General features: G+C 44.3%; 1 protein-coding gene and 1 pseudogene across 1 annotated transcript; both read left to right on the top strand.

Moving 5' to 3' along the window:
* Window positions 1-3,396: 3,396 nt before the first annotated feature.
* Window positions 3,397-7,094, top strand: LOC123143873 (receptor-like protein 2). Its single transcript, XM_044562871.1, has one exon. The coding sequence runs from the start codon at window positions 4,125-4,127 to the stop codon at window positions 6,210-6,212; it is 2,088 nt and encodes a 695-aa protein (XP_044418806.1). The 5' UTR covers window positions 3,397-4,124; the 3' UTR covers window positions 6,213-7,094.
* A 7,772-nt stretch (window positions 7,095-14,866) lies between these two features.
* On the top strand, window positions 14,867-17,340 carry LOC123143872 (receptor-like protein 2; annotated as a pseudogene).
* The last annotated feature ends 268 nt before the right edge of the window (window positions 17,341-17,608 follow it).

The following is a 17,608-nucleotide window of genomic DNA, read 5'->3' as shown; positions in this document are numbered from 1 at the left end:
ACGGGCCGTATGGTGTGGCCGTTAAGATGTCCTGCAGTCGGGACGGCTCAGCCTGGCACAGGAAAATGTATGGGCCGCGCCGATTTTCCTGGCCCGTGGACGACTTAACGCCTGCAGTTACATTAAATGCGTCAGCTTTTCCTCAATTTTCTGGATCGCTCCAGCCCGAATACTGCGTTGAATACGCTGAATCGCACTGATCCACATGTAAGCGAACGGGAGAGATATCGGGACCATCTAAGCCCGGGCTCAGAATCGAATTATCCCAAAAAATGCTCTATCTTCTCATGTGCCCATGATTAAAAAATCATTGATGTTGTGTATGCACAATGGAATGGAAAATCCTACAAGGCGCACGTTGTGCCAAGCTGTCGAGGCTTCCCGTAGGTTTCACGAGCGAGCGACATGATCTAGGCCGGCCCATTAATGGTTGCAGCGATCCCGGTTTTGGGAACCTTCTAGAGGTTCCTAGACGGTTTTTCTGGTTATGGGAACCTTCTAGGAGGTTCCTCAACCTTTTTTTTTTCGTTTCTGCTTCCTTTTTCCACCTTTTTGTTTCGTTTTCCTTCAGTTTCTGTTTTTTCCTTTTTCCAATTGTTTGTTTATATGTTCGTGTTTTTCAAAATTATTCACAAAATGTCTGCGTTACCAAAAATGTTCATGTTTTCAAATTTGTTCAGGAGTTTCAAAAATGTTTGCGTTTGCAAAAAAATATTTTTCTTTTAAAAAATTGTTCGTAATTTCTAAAAAATTGTTCGTGTTTTCAATTTATTTGGGGGAGTTTCAAAACAAATGTGCGTGTTTCCCAAAAAAAAATCACGTTTTCAGATTTTGTTAATAGTTCCAAAAATGCTCCAATTTCAAAAAATGTTTATATCTTCAAAACAATGTTCATATTTTTAGAAATGTTTGAGTTATTTCAAAAATTGTTCACAAAATTTGAAAAGTGTGCACATTTCGTGAAACATTCTTTTTTTGAAAAAAATTGATTTTTTTATAAACATGAACAAAAATTGTTCGTGTATTCGAAATTTGTTAGCAAATTTCAAAAAGTATTCATGTTTCTATAAATTGTTCACATGTTCAAATTTGATCGGGAGATTTAGAAAAATGCTCATGTTTGCAAAAAATGTTCAAGTATTTCTAAATTTGCTCATAAATTCAAACAATTTTCGGGAATTTCGAAGAAATGTCCGTAAATTTGAGGAAAAAATGTTCTCAAAATAAAATAAAATGTTCAATTTAAAAAAATGTTCGCCTTTTCAGAAAAATGTTTAATTTTTTTAAAAATTCATTTTTAAAGACTTGTAAAAAACATTTCGAAATTTGAAAGAAAAGTGTTTAATAAATGCAGTAGCTACAGTACTCCTAAATGTTTTTACTTAGCTACAGCATGTCCGTACGAGTAGATAGTTCTTAAAGGAAAGTGCTACTTATGCGTCAACAAAGTTTGTTTGGTCTGTTGGCTAGCATCGTGCGCACGACTGCTGGGTTTCATACCGCACAAGGGCACAACTTTTTTGGGTTCTTGATACCATGCTAGAGTGCATACTCACTACTGGGCCGTCCCAAGGTGGACTCCCCTGTGCGTTTTTGCTCGACAATACGTCGAGGAGGTCCCTAATGGAATGCCCAAGATCAACTCTGCATCCATTGAAAGAAACGTTTGATGCCCCAAATCCTCCTTCCACGTAGATACCATGTGGCCCATAAAAGAAATGCACACACGTAGGGCCTTATCAGCCAATTATGCCAGTTTTGACCCACCATGCAGAGAATGGCCCAGGGTGGACTCCCCTATGTGTTTGCTCGACAATACGTCGTAGAACACGACACATAGGAGGTCCCCAATGGAATGCCCAAGATCAACTCTGCATCCATCCATTGGAGGAAACGTTTGATGCCCCAAATCCTCCTTCCAGGTAGATACCATGTGGCCCATAAAAGAAATGCACACACTTATGGCCTTATCAGCCAATTATGCCAGTTTTGATCCACCATGCAGAGAATATATGTGGCGTCATGGGGCCTTGCTCACACGTTTTTGTGTCTTTTTTCCCACTAGTTTTGCGAAGGTTTTGGAACATTTTTTATTTTTAAAACCCTAAACCCTTGAGGAAATCTGGGAGCAGTTTTGAAATCCGGGACTTAAATTCATGAATATTTTTGAATTTAGGAACATTAGTAAATATTATCCGCCCAATATTGCAGATAAAGGAGGAGCAAAAAGAGGCATTGATGATGGGGACAAAACTTGTCGAGCATGTAGCAAGTGAGATATACAAGGCGTCACATGGATGGAGATATGGTGTCCGCGAGCTCGGTGTCTAAAGATCGAAGATGAAGGCTTTGTTAATGTTCATGCTAGAAGCTCTTGTAGTGTTTGTTTGGCTCCCCGTTTCACCCTTATCTTTTGGTGATGTATATAAACTATGCTTTCGCTGGAACCTGGTTAAATCTCGATGTCGTCAGTTGCCCCGCTTGGCTTTGCTGGGGCTAGTCTAGCTTTTGGGTTCATCTTGTACTCGGGCTATTTGATGTAATGGATGTTAAAACACTGGATGCTGCTGTTTTCATTTATTCTTTAGTTTGTTATTAGGAGAACCATATGGCTTCATCAATGGAAATCGGAGGGGAGGCCCTTCTTATGCTAAAAAGAAGCACCGGCTGCACCACGCCCATTGTCTTGTCAGACATGCTGGCTCCTATTGATGGCGAGTGGGCGAGATCGGGGGGTAGTCGGCAGAGGACCTAGCATAGAGGAGTTTAATCTTTCGATTGCATATTTTTGAAATGATATATTTCACTCTTTTAAAATAAACTTCCACACAACTTTCACAAGTTGATATTTCAATTTCATATTGTTTTCATTTTCAGAACCCACATTTCATATTTCACTCTTTTGAAACAAACTGTTACACATTTTCAAATAATCAATTTCACAAATTGAGATTTCAGTTTCATATTTGGGGTAAATAGGTTTGGAGTGAAATAGGTTGGTTTCACATTTTTCTAGTGAAAAAGAGGTTTGTTTTACATTTTTCTAGTGAAAATAGGTTTGTTTCACGTATAGAATGTGAAATGTCAAAAATTAAACGTGTTTCAAATGTATCAAGGATTGATCTTATTCTGACGGTCTTGGCACATGGAGTTCAAATATATAAAAAAATCAGAAGCAGGTTTTTTGTTTAAGAGAGATACGAATCATCCAAAATATGGAAAAGAAAATTAAAGTGATGGATTTCACAAAGAGAGCGAGAGTCTGTGCTTCAGCTAGAAAAGAGAGAAAAATGTGTCTTTTTTCTGACTATGGTAGAAGCCGCACAGTGATTTGACTTGAAATACGTACAAGGTGAAATGCGCAATACATATATATATACAGTGGACCCCAATCGCACAGATCTTAGAGAAAATGAATGATGAAAGATGTACCGATAGGTAATGTTACCGTGCACCCCAGAGAAAAAAGGTAATGTTACCGCGCAAAGTGACTTTGCGGTCACGAAGAGAAGTAGGAGCCCGTCAACTGAGGATCGTCTCCACCCAAGTGGCCAAGTGGGAAAGCGCGAGGTGGACTTTTCATAGAAAACAAACGAGAAGATTTGGAGTAGCTCGGCGGCTCTCAGATAACGAGAGCTCTCAGGCCTCCAAAAAAATCCTAAAATGGAACGATGACAGTGAGTGTGAGTGGTAGGTGAGCAGCTGCAATCCTGAAAGAGAAGATCGCATCCGAGTAGGAAGGAGGGTGGCAGCAAACTTTTTACACCAACAGCCACAGCCACAGCCAACGACCAACGTGCGCCGCCGCTATCTGCACGTGATCCACACCCACCCACACGAGACTTTCCTGCCTGGGTACCGCGAGACTTTGCTGGGCCACGACCACCAGAAAGACGACATCACCGAAGAAAATCTATTCAACAGAAATGGCAAGTTCCCTTTGCCCACGATAGAGGTTTGGTTGGATCAGAATGAGCACTCCCGTTCTCAACTTGTCATGCTCTTCCTTCTTCATTAGACCTCACCGCACAACAAGAATCTGGTTTCCACGCTAGCTTTCACCACAACACCGTGCAGCCAACTCTGCTCTCCACACAGCAGTTTCACCAAGAAATTCCTTCCACATGCCTTCCCTTGGCTTGGCTCTGATGCTGCTGGCCACTTTGATCTCTCCGACCAGCTCCTGCACCGAGCAGGAGAAGGGCTCCCTTCTCCAGCTCCTCGCCGGGCTCTCGCGGGACGGCGGCCTCGCCGCGTCGTGGCGGAGCAACACTGACTGCTGCACATGGGAAGGGATCACCTGCAACCAAGTTAGGAAGGTCACCGATGTTTCGCTGGCTTCTCGAGGCCTCGAGGGGTCCATCTCGCCGTCCGTCGGCAACCTCACCGGCCTCTTGCGCCTCAACCTGTCGCGTAACTCGCTGTCCGGCACTTTGCCGCTGGAGTTGGTGTCGTCCAGCAGCATAATCGTCCTTGACGTCAGCTTCAACCGCCTGACAGGAGCGCTGCATGAGCTGCCATCCTCAACCCCTGCGCAGCCTCTGCAGGTACTCAACATCTCAAGCAACTTATTCACAGGACAGTTTCCATCCACCACATGGAAAGCAATGGAGAATTTGATCGCACTCAATGCCAGTAACAACAGCTTTACTGGGCAGATACCAACGACGCCATGCGCGAGTGCGCCATCTTTGGCCGTGCTTGAACTCAGTTTTAACAAATTCAGTGGAAATATCCTTCCAGGGCTCGGTAATTGCTCCATGCTGAAGATGCTCAGCGCTGGCTACAACAACCTCCATGGGACTCTTCCACGCGAGCTCTTCAATGTCACCTCGTTAGAGCACCTCTCTTTGCCTAACAATTGGTTAGACGGAGCGGTCAATGGCGTCGGCAAGCTAACAAATCTGGTCACCCTTGATCTTGGGGAGAATGGTTTCAGTGGCAATATTCCAGAGTCTATAGGTGATCTGAAGAGATTGGAGGAGCTGCATTTGGAACACAACAATATGTCAGGGGAGCTGCCAGCAGCTCTAAGCAACTGCACAAATCTCGTAACAATTGACCTCAACACCAACCGCTTCAGTGGAGAACTTAACAAGGTCAAGTTCGCGAGCCTGTCCAACCTAAGAAAATTAGATCTTCTTTTCAACGACTTCACCGGCACAATTCCAGAAAGCATATACTCCTGCACCAACCTGACTGCACTACGGCTATCTTACAACCAATTCCATGGTCAATTGTCAGAAAAAATAGGCAATCTGAAGTCCCTCTCGTTCCTATCGCTTGCTAACAACTCTCTTACAAATATCACAAGAACACTTCAGATCCTTAGTAGTTCCAAGAGCCTCACCACCCTTTATATTGGATGCAACTTCCTGGATGAGACCATGCCACAGGATGACAGCATTGATGGTTTTGAGAATCTTCAGGTTCTTTCCATGAGTGAGTGTTCATTGTCTGGAACAATACCTGATTGGTTATCAAAGCTCACAAATTTAGGGATGCTATTTTTGCAAAGCAATCAACTAACTGGACCGATACCTGACTGGATCAGCAGCCTAAACTTGCTCTTCTATCTAGACATATCAAACAACAGCTTTACAGGGGATATTCCAGCTGCCTTAATGGAGATGCCAATGCTGAGATCAGACAAGACTCCGCCAAAGGTCTTCTTTGAGCTGCTTGTTTGGAACGAGAACACATTTATGCAGTACCTGATGCTCAGTGCTTTTCCTAAGGTGCTTAATCTAGCCATCAATAATTTCACTGGTGTGATCCCAGAGGAGATCGGACAGTTAAAAGGACTCATTTCTCTCAACCTGAGCTCCAATAGATTATCTGGAGAGATGCCAGAACAGATCTGCAACCTCACGAACCTGCAGGTGCTTGACTTGTCTGGTAATCAACTCACTGGTACAATTCCAGCTGCACTGAAGAATCTGCATTTCCTTTCCAGATTCAATGTTTCTAATAATGACCTGGAAGGCCCTATTCCAAACGTGGGCCAGTTCAGCACATTTCCGGATTCTAGCTTTGGTGGAAACCCAAAACTGTGTAGCCCTATGATCACAAACCATTGTGGTTCGGCAGAAGCAGGTCCAGTCTCCACAAAACGCATTGGTAATGAGGTTATCTTTGCGATCGCCTTTGGTATTTTCTTTGGAGTAGGAGTCCTATATGATCAGATAGTCTTAGCAAGATATTTTGGCTAAAGCCTTGTAATTGTTCTCACCGCCCAAACCATGTGAGCTCAAGTGGTTCTCAGTTCAGCAAGACAATGTCAGTGGCTCCTGCCCCAGCAAGATCAACATCCCTGGTAAATCCAGTATCTCGAGTTAGGCATTCAATCTGTACAGCATGTAAATGAAAATAGTTAGCGAGTGAGGAAATATCAAGAGTGTGTGACCTACTAATATTTTTGTAGAGAATATATAACCAGTCTTTCACTATTTACTTTGTTAAAGGTGATTGAATGTTCATCCAGGATCAGTGATGAATATATATCATGCAAAATTGCCAGGGGCACCATACAACCATGAGAAATTTGCAGTTAGCATACTAACATGCAGTTGAGATTTAACCAATAAAGCAGACTGGCAAGTTAATTAGATTAAATAATTCATCATGGACAAAACAGGACGGAATCCTAATAGCGATACAGTTGCCATCTAACTCCAATCAAGTCGAGGATCGCAGTTCTCCACAGCAAACAACAAGCGCTGAGAGAATATTTCAGAAATGTACACGAAGTTACGAAACAGAGATGCTCGAATTGGTACTACAATGTTGCACGAATTAAGCAGCTGCTCCGTGATTTGCACAAGAGCTTAATTCGAGGCATTTACAGCCGGGTGACAGGACGTGCCCACTGGCCTGTGTCAGCCCTCCTGCCTGCCTGGTCTCCGATCAACGATGCTGGAGCGCCAGCGGCACCGAGCCGCCGCACTGGGTCGCTGCCTGCAAGGATTTGCCTCTGCTTTGTCTTCATTTTTTTTTCCTAAGAGGATTCTTCTTCATCTTCGTGTGATAGGAAGTGGGCCGAGCTATGAATATGGGCCAAGACCACTGTTTCCTTTTTTCCTTTTGAACTCTACAAAGACAACGTCATTTAATCTTAGAAAAAAAAAGGCAACACTATTTATTTATTTTATATTGTGCCGAAACACCGACACTTCCGTGTAATTTAGTGACGTGGAATGAAGCAACACGAAGAAATAATATCAAACATCATGGACAGCAAATTTCATGACCAACCTTTCAGCCAAAAGCTGTACTAACAATACTGCATGGCAAATTTCAAAAAGGAAAAAAATTGCACAGAAAATTAAAAATATGATGATAAATAGTTGAGATCACTTGAGAAAGACCCCAGCAAGATCAAGATCCCTGACAAACTTGATCTCCTGAATCCTTGTTCTGTGACCAACCTTCGGTCTAACCTCTGGATTTAATAAAAAAAAGGTAGAAACTGGAACGAACTGAAGCGATGGACCAATCGGCGGATAGGTGGAAATAATCTTTAACCATGTACTTGGGAATTGATTAGAAGGTGGGCAACTTCAGCGCTGTGTAATGATTTTCAGTTTCAGAGGTTGTGCAACTCTTTATTCGATGTTTCTAATTCAGCCACAAGTTTACTTTCTGTAATATGTAATTCAGCTTAGTACTCCCTCCGTCCGGAATTACTTGTCGCAGACATATTTTTAGTTTTAGATACATCCATTTCTATCCATTTCCGCAACAAGTAATTCGGGACAGGAGGGAGTATCATGCAATCATCTGAGTTGCATCTACAGTAAAGAAATCAAAGCAAATGACAATACATCATGTAGTCCAACTATGTGACTTCTGTTTCTCTTTTCACTGAGTGACGCGGCTTCTTTGGGTTTGCAGGGATTGAACTTCAAGAACTTAATGAACCTGTAACACTTTGGATAATGGAGTTTAAAAATATTGGCAGATAATACTCTGCCATCTTCATGTCAGTTCAGTTTTGTGGGTCCTACTCAGTGTGTACTCACAAGGAACAGAGTGCCACCCACTTGAAGCTTCTCTCAATCAGAATAGAAATATTATTAGCCAAATATGCACTGACATGTTTTTTTAAAGGACAGACCCAGTGCATAGAAGATCCCACACAAGGTGGGGTCTGGGGAGGGATTATAAGAACCTAGTCTTACCCCTGCAAAGTGCAATGCAGAGAGGCTGGTTCGAACCCAGGACCTCTTGGCACAAGTGGGGAGGACTTCACCACTGCGCCAGGCCTGCCCTCTCACTGACATATTTTTTTTCTCAACCATAAATGAAACATTAGTGGCCATGTGTACAGTGATATTCCTCTTTCTTTGTCATTGTACACTGATCACTGACAGAAGAACAGGTAGGAAGGAAGCCCAGATTTGACAAGATAATTATCACCTGGTCCACCCTAATCTATTGATCTGCTTGGACTGCACTATACCAGTGGACTAATCAATCTTCAACATCAACGTCAATGAGATTTATATTATTAACCCTAATCTATTATCAGCTGGGCATGCCACTCACCTTCAACGTCAATGAGATTTATATAGACTACTAATTAGTTCTTATTAGATCGACTACAACTTATATTTTGGTCGGCATTCTACCATAAAGTTGAATGAGGCAGAAGCAAGAGATTAACTGGAAGTAATATCTATTTCCTTTTCAAAAAAATGCTTCGAGAATGAAGAGAAAGACGCCATTAATTTTGTACATTAACCTATTTATTTAATATAGATGATGTATTTAAGACACTATATTCTTGTATTATAGTATATTCTATGTCGTTGGGTGAGCATTGTTTTCTTTGCCCCCCTCAAGGTCAAATCCTGGCTCTGCCCCATGAAGGCGTGATTCCAGGCCATTGCTCTTTGGTCGTTCATTGTTGAAAAAATAGGATTAGCCGATTAGGGAGAAGGGAGAACCAGAGGTATGTCTGTATCTGTAGGTTAGCTTAACTCCTATGTGATTTTGCTATGACAATTGATAAATATTTATAAATGACAATTAATATTGAGTCTTCATCGTTGCAACAGGGTCACTGATTGGACATTGTTTAGTGTGGATATTATTCGTATTTGTGAGTTTGGCGTGATAATAAGTAAAATTTTATTGAGTTGATTCATTAACTTTGTAGCTTTGCGGTAGTTTACAATTGCTTCATAATTAGTAAGATTATTATTTTGACGTTCATATTAAGGGGCCCGTGTTTCTAGTTTCACTCTGGTGTTGGTGTCCCGGATTAAGGGATGCACACCACGTCGGTCCGTCATTCATGGGCCAGCCCGAGGACCCATCAGTAACTGAAGAATGGGCCCCGTGTGCCCTGGCACTCGGCGTGAGCAAGATGGAGTTCTCAGAAGACTTGGCATACACTTCAAGGCGTATTTAAATAAAAGGCATGTTTATCCCTAGATGGTAACCGACCATGTGTAAACCCTAGATACACCCGGTGCCTATATAAACCATGGGGTTTAGTTCGTAGAGGCATGATTTCAAGGTCTTAGAGCTTAGAACTCATTCATACGATCTCGAGGTAGATCATATCGTACATTGTACCCCATCACAATCAATAAATAAGAGCAGGACGTAGGGTTTTATCTCTTTGAGAGGGCCCGAACCTGGGCAAACACCGTGTTCCCCTTCTTCCTGTTACCATCTAGCTCAGATAATCAACTAGGGACCCCCTACCCGAGATCTGCCGGTTTTAGCACCGACATTGGTGGCCCATGCAGGTCCTGCTGCGCGATCATAAGAGCTCGATGCCGAATCTTCGGATCAATGATAGCATTGGCTGTGGGGATATCTTCGTCCCCAACCAGCTTTTCGCCTTTGGCAGCATCTTGTTGCACCCCGACTGGACTGGCCATCTGAGCCAACTTGAGAACCTCGCCCCGGGCCAGATTATCCGATTCGGCAATATGGAGTACGTCGCGGATCCACGCGGCGAGCTCGCCTTCTCAGGATGGGTAGCAGACCTACCTGAGAGCTCCACTGATGTCGTCGACCGAGCACCAAATTTGATCTCAGAGCAGGTTCATGATGCAATTTGTACCTCGGATTCGGCCTCAAGCTCGGATCCAAATACTACCTCGCTGGCTCAAGCATTAAGCCCTACCAGCGTAAACCCCGAGGCTGCGTCAGGCAGTACTTCGGCTAAACTCCAGATCAGCCCCGCCTACTGTCAAGAGATGGGCAAAGCCGACCTCACCGCTCTTAACAAGATGTTGGATTGAATCCAGAGCCTTGGCACCTCAGACGAGCAGATCGGATGTAAATCCGAAGGTGCGGAAACTTTCGTCCCACCCACCTAGTCGCTACGGTCTAAGACTTAACCGGCGTATTGGACTACACCTCCGAGGAGGCCATCGACATGGACGAGGATGCCGATGATATGTCATACAAGGCATCACCCTCACCAACCGGTTATACCGGCAACTGGGCGGCTACTTCCACCCACGACGTCTACATGCTAGATACTCCTAAGGATGATCAAAAAGATGAAGAGCCCCCCAAACGCCGACGTTGAAGTCGTAATAAAGGCACGGGCAACGGGGCCACTAGCCATTGAGCTACTGACAACGGGGACACTACCGATAACAATGCCACCCCAGACGGCGACGACACCGGCGACGGTCCCGGCGACGGCGCCGCATCCAACGGGGACGATGACGACCCCGAGGACTACGACTACTATCCTGAGTCCGAGGAAGAATTAAGCCTCGGACCGATGAATTTGATATCCTCGAGGAACCACTAGATGATCCTCGGCTCCAGGCTTTCCGCCCGCGGCTAATTAGCACCGCCAAAAGCATGAAGCAAAAGTCCCAGAAGCTTCGAGCCTAACAAAACAAACTGAATGACAAATGGACCTAGGTCCTCGGTGCCAAGCAAGAGCTCGAGGAAATAATCAATATGCTCCGCGAAGGGTGTTGCTCCCAGAATTCGACGAGGTCACTGGAAGACCGCTGTCAAAGCGTGATTGGGCCAAAAATCTCGACCGTCCTCCTCGGGGCCAAGACAGGCCAACTGGTGGATATCCTACCCCCCCCCCACCCGAGATACCTCACCGTCACGACAAGGATCCACTTCCGCCTCAGTGTGATTCACATAAGAAATCAGCACCAATGCCAGCCGCCCCGCCCCGATCCATCTACAGATCAAAGGAGCGTCCACTAGCCGAACAGGCACGATATCTGGCTTGGTTGGCTAAATACGGTAATCCATGTGATTATACACGAAATCGAACCGCGACGACATCTGACGTTCGGCATGCTACCGCTCAGATCCGAGGAGCAGCCCATCCCATGTGCTTCACAGATGAGGTGATGCAGCACCAGTTCCCAGATGGGTTTCAACCCATCAACATCGAGCAGTATGACAGAACTACAGACCCAACGGTATGGATTGAGGACTTCCTCATGGCCCGAGGCGATGACCTCCACGCCATCAAATACTTACCCTTGAAGCTTAAAGGATCGGTTCGGCATTGGCTTAACAGTCCACCTGAGAACTCAATTGGCAGATCGAAGGACCTTGAGGACGCTTTTCGAGCTAACTTTCAGTGGACCTACGTCTAACCTCCAGATACCGATGACCTCAGTCATGTCGTACAGGAGCCAGGGGAGTCAGCCAGAAAATTCTGGAAACGGTTCTTGACCAAGAAAAACCAAATAGTCGACTATCCGGACACGGAAGCAATAGCCGCCTTCAAGCACAGCATCCGCGACAAGCGGCTCGCTAGAGAGCTCGGGCAAGAAAAGCCTCGGTTGATGGCAGCCTTCACACACCTAATGACTCGATTTTGTGCAGGTGAGGACAGCTGGCTGGCTCGTCGAAGCAACCACACTGGCAATCCAGGAACCTCCAAGGTACGTGATGAAAGCGGTAACATGATATATTGTACTCAACATGATATATTGTACTCATGTCAAAAAGGGAAGGGTATGGTCACCCCGCTACATCAAGTCAGCACTGCTTAGACACAACAAATGGTCGAAACTCCGATCACGTTTGACCAACGAGACCACTCGGCAAGCCCCCGTCAGCAAGGCACGACCGCATTGGTACTGGATCCCATTGTGGACGGGTTTCATTTAACCTGTGTCCTGATGGATTGCGGCAGCAGCCTCAATCTGATCTATGCCGACATTGACAAGGAAATGCATATCGATCCGACAAGCATCAAACCCAGTAGTACCATATTTAAGGGTATCATGCCGGGAGTGGAGGCATGCGGCTTGGGAAGCATTACATTGGAGGTAGTATTCGGCACGCCGAGAACTCTCGAAGTGACGAGTTAATCTTCGAAGTAGCACCCTTTCAAAGTGGCTACCAGGCACTCGGGCGAATCTTGGAACATTTGAGCTCTCGAGAGGCTTGGGCGGTGGAGAGGAGAATGGAAGCGTAAATGGAATCAATTACCCTCTCCCTCTATATAGGTCAGTAAAAGGCCAAGGTCACCCTGCCTCGCAAAAAAAAATCGCCAGTTCCCAATACATCATGTAGTATACGCGCGCGTGGATTAAGGCGTTTTCGTTGGCTAAGCTAACGGAGACTTCTATCCCGTTGAATGATAAGTTAGGTCAAGGAGGCTCTTGTTAAAAGATATCCCCTATTTTTTGGGGTCAATTGTCACATAAATACACACAGTTACAATAGAGAAAGCCAGAAGGACCTCGAAACCAAGCATGTCCTTGGAATCGAAAGCCGGCGTAAGAGACAAAAGTCGTCCACTAAGCCAAAGACTTAAAATGATGAAGTTGTTCCATGGAAGACACCAGATGTCCTCGGCTTGAAGACTAGTTCAGGGGCTACTGTTGGTGTCCCGGATTAAGGGGTGCACACCACGTCGGCCCGTCATTCATGGGCCTGGCCGAGGACCCATCAGTAACTGAAGAATGGGCCCGTGTACCCTGGCCCTCGGCGTGATCAAGATGGAGTTCTCCGAAGACCTGGCGTACACTTCAAGGCGTATTTAAATAAAAGAAATGTTTATCCCTAGATGGTAACCGACCCTGTGTAAACCCTAGATACCCTCGGTGGCTATATAAACCGTGGGGTTTAGTCCGTAGAGGCACGATTTCAAGGTCTTAGAGCTAGGAACTCATTCATACGATCTCGAGGTAGATCATACTGTACTTACCCATCACAATCAATATTACAAGAGTAGGATGTAGGGTTTTACCTCTTTGAGAGGGCCCGAACCTGGATAAGCACCGTGTCCCCCTTCTTCCTGTTACCATCTAGCTTAGATCTTCAGCTTGGGACCCCCTACCCGAGATCCACCGATTTTAGCAACGACACCTGGGCCGTCAAAATGTCAGGTCCGGCCCTGCCCGTCGCGTTCCAGGCAAAGAGAAAAATATTTGATGGGGTTAACTGCATATACCTCTGTGCTAATTAGCAACTGGAAATGAATTGAAGTGACGCTACACATACTGAAGAGCATCAAAACATTATCAACCAAAACACTTGAAAGCAATTTAAACCCATAGGAAATTTTCCTATGCTGGTTATTTGATTTGTATGATTATATAATCTAAAGAAAACACTAGGAGTATTAAAGATTGTCTTGTCCTTATCATGGATTAGAATAGATGAGGCTGCTTCTCATTCAATCTTTAGAAAAAAAAAAAGTAAGACACCACTTGTTTGTTATACACAATTAGATAGATGGAGCAGAAATTTAACCTCCAGCAGATTCAGTTGCAACTACTAGATGCTATTGTTTGTGTTTAAGAAAAAAGATGTAACTCTCATTAAATAGGTTATAAAAAGTTCAGGCCAGAACAAATCAAACCCAATTAACCCCAACAATATACCTGATGTTGATGTTGTGGGTAGGTGTGCATAGCTTCAGCATTGTCTTTATACATGTGTTAAAATATAACGACATGACACTGACTAGATGAAATTAGAAAGCTAGGACAAGACATCTGGGGAAATCATGTGATCAAGCTAGCTTGCATGGCATCTACCTTGCCAATAGAAGTGATGGTAGTCCGGATGCTGAGAAGAAGAACTAGGTTTTGAGCAGCATAAACAGGCTACGCAAGGCCATATGGAGATAGTTACAACCCATTATGCCATGGTCACTTGCAGATCATAGTTACAAGAAACTATGTGCAATGACCACTCACTGCAGATAGCTACTCCCTCCTGTAACTTTTCATAAGAGCATGTTAATAGTACAGCCAACTGATGGCTATATGATGTTGTCATATCATCTGTAGCCAACCTTATAGCCGGCAAGTACAATATTTAGATATAAAGATGTGCTACTTTATTAATACATGGCCCACCTTTCATCCTCACATAGTGCCTAGGAGCACGTGCTACAGCTGGCTCTTATTCTGTAGCCGGCTCCTCTTCTCTCTCCTATTCTCTCCCCTCTATGTCAACAAAAAAAATATTTTAACTCTTATAGCCTTCTTACATAAGCTTATTGTACTTGCTCTAAGACGTTTTTAGAGTCCATGAGGTATAAAAAACGTCTTATATTAAGTTACAGAGGAAGCATTTTTTACTGTGGTTGCACCTATTCCATCGACATGATAACCTAAATTGTAAAAAACTGCATACAATGTTCAGTAAGAACCCTTCACGGACCTCCACATGCTCTTGTCCAAATCATGTACGTGTATCGACCCTGACATTGATGACAGAATGTAATTGTAAAACTGGTTAGAAGAGGTCAGATTAAACATTAGCACACCAATTTGTGCTTGGAAGTCAAGCTCACAAATAAATTACAGTGGATATACAATACGCCAATACCAACTAATTCTTGACTCAAATTGACGCTAACATCAATGATGGAATGTAATTGTAAAACTGGTAGTAGAAGAAGTCAGATTAAGTATTAACACACCAATTTGTGCTTGGAAGTCAGACCCATGAATAAATTACAGTGCATATGCAACTCACCAATACCAACTAATCCTTGACCCATTCCCTCAAAAAAAAACTAATCCTTGACCCAAATTTTGTTTTCATCATGATGACCAGAGCAGATCTAATGAAACGGAGACCAGAGCTTTCTTTCACAAGAAACTAGTGCTTTATCTGGCAGACCAAAGCTTAAGCCTCTGGTTTCCATGCTAATTTCTTGAGAACACCATGCAGCTACTCAGTCGCTCAAGCTGGAATAGATTTCCCATACCTTTCGTCGGTTTGGTTATTGTGCTACTGGTCTCCTTGGCTTCTCACACCAGCTCTAGCACGGAGCAGGAGAAGAGCTCGCTTCTCCAGTTCCTCGCTGGGCTCTCGCGGGACGGTGGCCTCACGGTGTCTTGGCGGCACAACACCGATTACTGCACATGGAAAGGGATCACCTGCAACCAAGATAGGAAGGTCACCGATGTTTTGCTGGCTTCTCAAGGCCTTGAGGGGTTCATCTCGCCGTTCCTTGGCAACCTCACTGGCCTCTTACACCTCAACCTGTCGCGCAACTCGCTGTCCGGTGGCTTGCCATTGAAATTGGTGTCATCCAGCAGCATCCTTGTTATTGATGTCAGCTTCAACCGCCTGACAGGAGGCCTGAGTGAGCTGCCATCTTCAACCCCTCCACGGCCTCTGCAGGTACTGAACATCTCAAGCAATTTGTTTACAGGAAGGTTTCCATCCACTATATGGGAGGTGATGAAGAGCCTGGTCTCACTCAATGCCAGCACCAACAGTTTTACTGGACAGATACCAACTACCCCCTGTGTTAGTGCGCCATCTTTTGCTGTGCTTGAACTCAGTTTTAACCAATTAAGTGGAAACATCCCTCAGGGGCTCAGTAATTGCTCCGTGCTGAAATTGCTCAGCGTTGGCTACAACAATCTCAGTGGATATCTTCCAGATGAGCTTTTCAATGTTAGCTCGTTAGAGCACCTCTCTTTACATAGCAATTGGTTAGAAGGAGATCTCAATGGCATCAGCAAGCTCATAAATCTGGTCACCCTTGATCTTGGGGGGAATGAGTTCATCGGCAATATTCCAGAGTCTATAGGTGATCTGAAGAAATTGCAGGAGCTGCATTTGGACCACAACAACATGTCAGGGGAGCTGCCAACAGCTCTAAGCAACTGCACAAATCTCGTAACAATTGACCTCAAGAGCAACCACTTCAGTGGAAAACTTACCAAGGTCAACTTCATAAGCCTGCCCAATCTAAAAAAATTGATCTTCTTTTCAACGACTTCACCGGCACAATTCCAGAAAGCATATACTCCTGCAGCAAGCTGACTGCACTAAGGCTATCTTACAATCATTTTAATGTTCAGCTGTCAGAAAAAATAGGCGATCTGAAGTCCCTCTCATTCTTATCACTTGCTCATTGCTCTCTTACAAATATCACAAGAACACTTCAGATCCTTAGGAGTTCTAGGAGCCTCACCATCCTTTATATTGGGTTCAACTTCCTGCATGAGATCATGCCAGAGGATGACAGCATTGATGGTTTTGAGAATCTCCAGGTTCTTTCCGTGAATGATTGTTCATTGTCTGGAACAATACCTGCCTGGTTATCAAAGCTCGCTAATTTGGGGATGCTATTTTTGCAAAACAACCAACTAACTGGATCAATACCTGACTAGGTCAGCAACCTACACTTGCTCTTCCATCTAGATATATCAAACAACAGCCTTACAGGGGAAATTCCGAGTGCCTTAATGGAGATGCCAATGCTAGAATCAGATAAGACTGCACCAAAGGTCTTCTTTGAGCTGCCTGTTTGGAACAAGAACACATTTATGCAATACCTCATGCTCAGTGCTTTTCCTAAGGTGCTTAATCTAGCCATCAATAATTTCACTGGTGTGATTCCGGAGGAGATCGGTCAGTTAAAAGGACTCGTCGCACTCAATTTAAGCTCAAATGAGTTATCTGGAGAGATCCCTCAAGCAATCTGCAACCTCAGGAACCTGCAGGTGCTCGACTTATCTATTAACCATCTTACTGGTGTAATTCCAGCTGCACTAAATAATCTGAACTTCCTTTCTGAGTTTGACATTTCTAATAATGACCTAGAAGGCCCCATTCCAACCGGGGGGGCAGCTTAGCACGTTTCCGGATTCGAGCTTTGATGGAAACTCAAAACTGTGTGGTCCTATGACTCTAAGCCGCTGTGGCTCAGCAGGAGCAGGTCAAATCTCCGTTTCCTACAGAAAACAGTTCAGATGTAAGGTCATCTTCGCGATCTCTTTTGGTGTTTTCTTTGGAGTCGGGGTGCTATATGATCAGATGGTTTTAGCTAGATATTTTGGCTAAACCATGGCAATTGTTATCACCGCCATGAACTGTGACATAATCTAAGTGGTTCTCAATTCAGCAGGACCAAGACAGTGGCTCCAGCTCCAGAAAGATCAACATTCCTGGCAAGCCTGGTATCTCTAGTTATTGGCATTCAATCTGTGCTCCATGTAAACGAAAATGATTAGTGAGTGAGAAACGTCAACAGTGTGTAACTATTTGTTCAGTATTACTAAGATACATATTCGAGGAGTGATAGAGTGCTTTTCCTAGGCTCAGGGTTGGATACATAACACGCAAAACCGACACTGACACCGGAACCATACAGCCATTGGCAATTTGCAGT

The sequence above is a fragment of the Triticum aestivum genome, chromosome 6D (genome assembly GCF_018294505.1).
Source record: "Triticum aestivum cultivar Chinese Spring chromosome 6D, IWGSC CS RefSeq v2.1, whole genome shotgun sequence".
Classification (NCBI taxonomy): Eukaryota; Viridiplantae; Streptophyta; class Magnoliopsida; order Poales; family Poaceae; genus Triticum; species Triticum aestivum.
The sequence above is the reverse complement of the archived record's forward strand: the minus strand, read 5'-3'. Positions and strand labels throughout refer to the sequence as shown.

What these genes read in the sequence shown, in the direction of transcription:
- LOC123143873 (XM_044562871.1), top strand. Translation starts at nt 4,125, where the DNA reads ATGCCTTCCCTTGGCTTGGCTCTGATGCTGCTGGCCACTTTGATCTCT.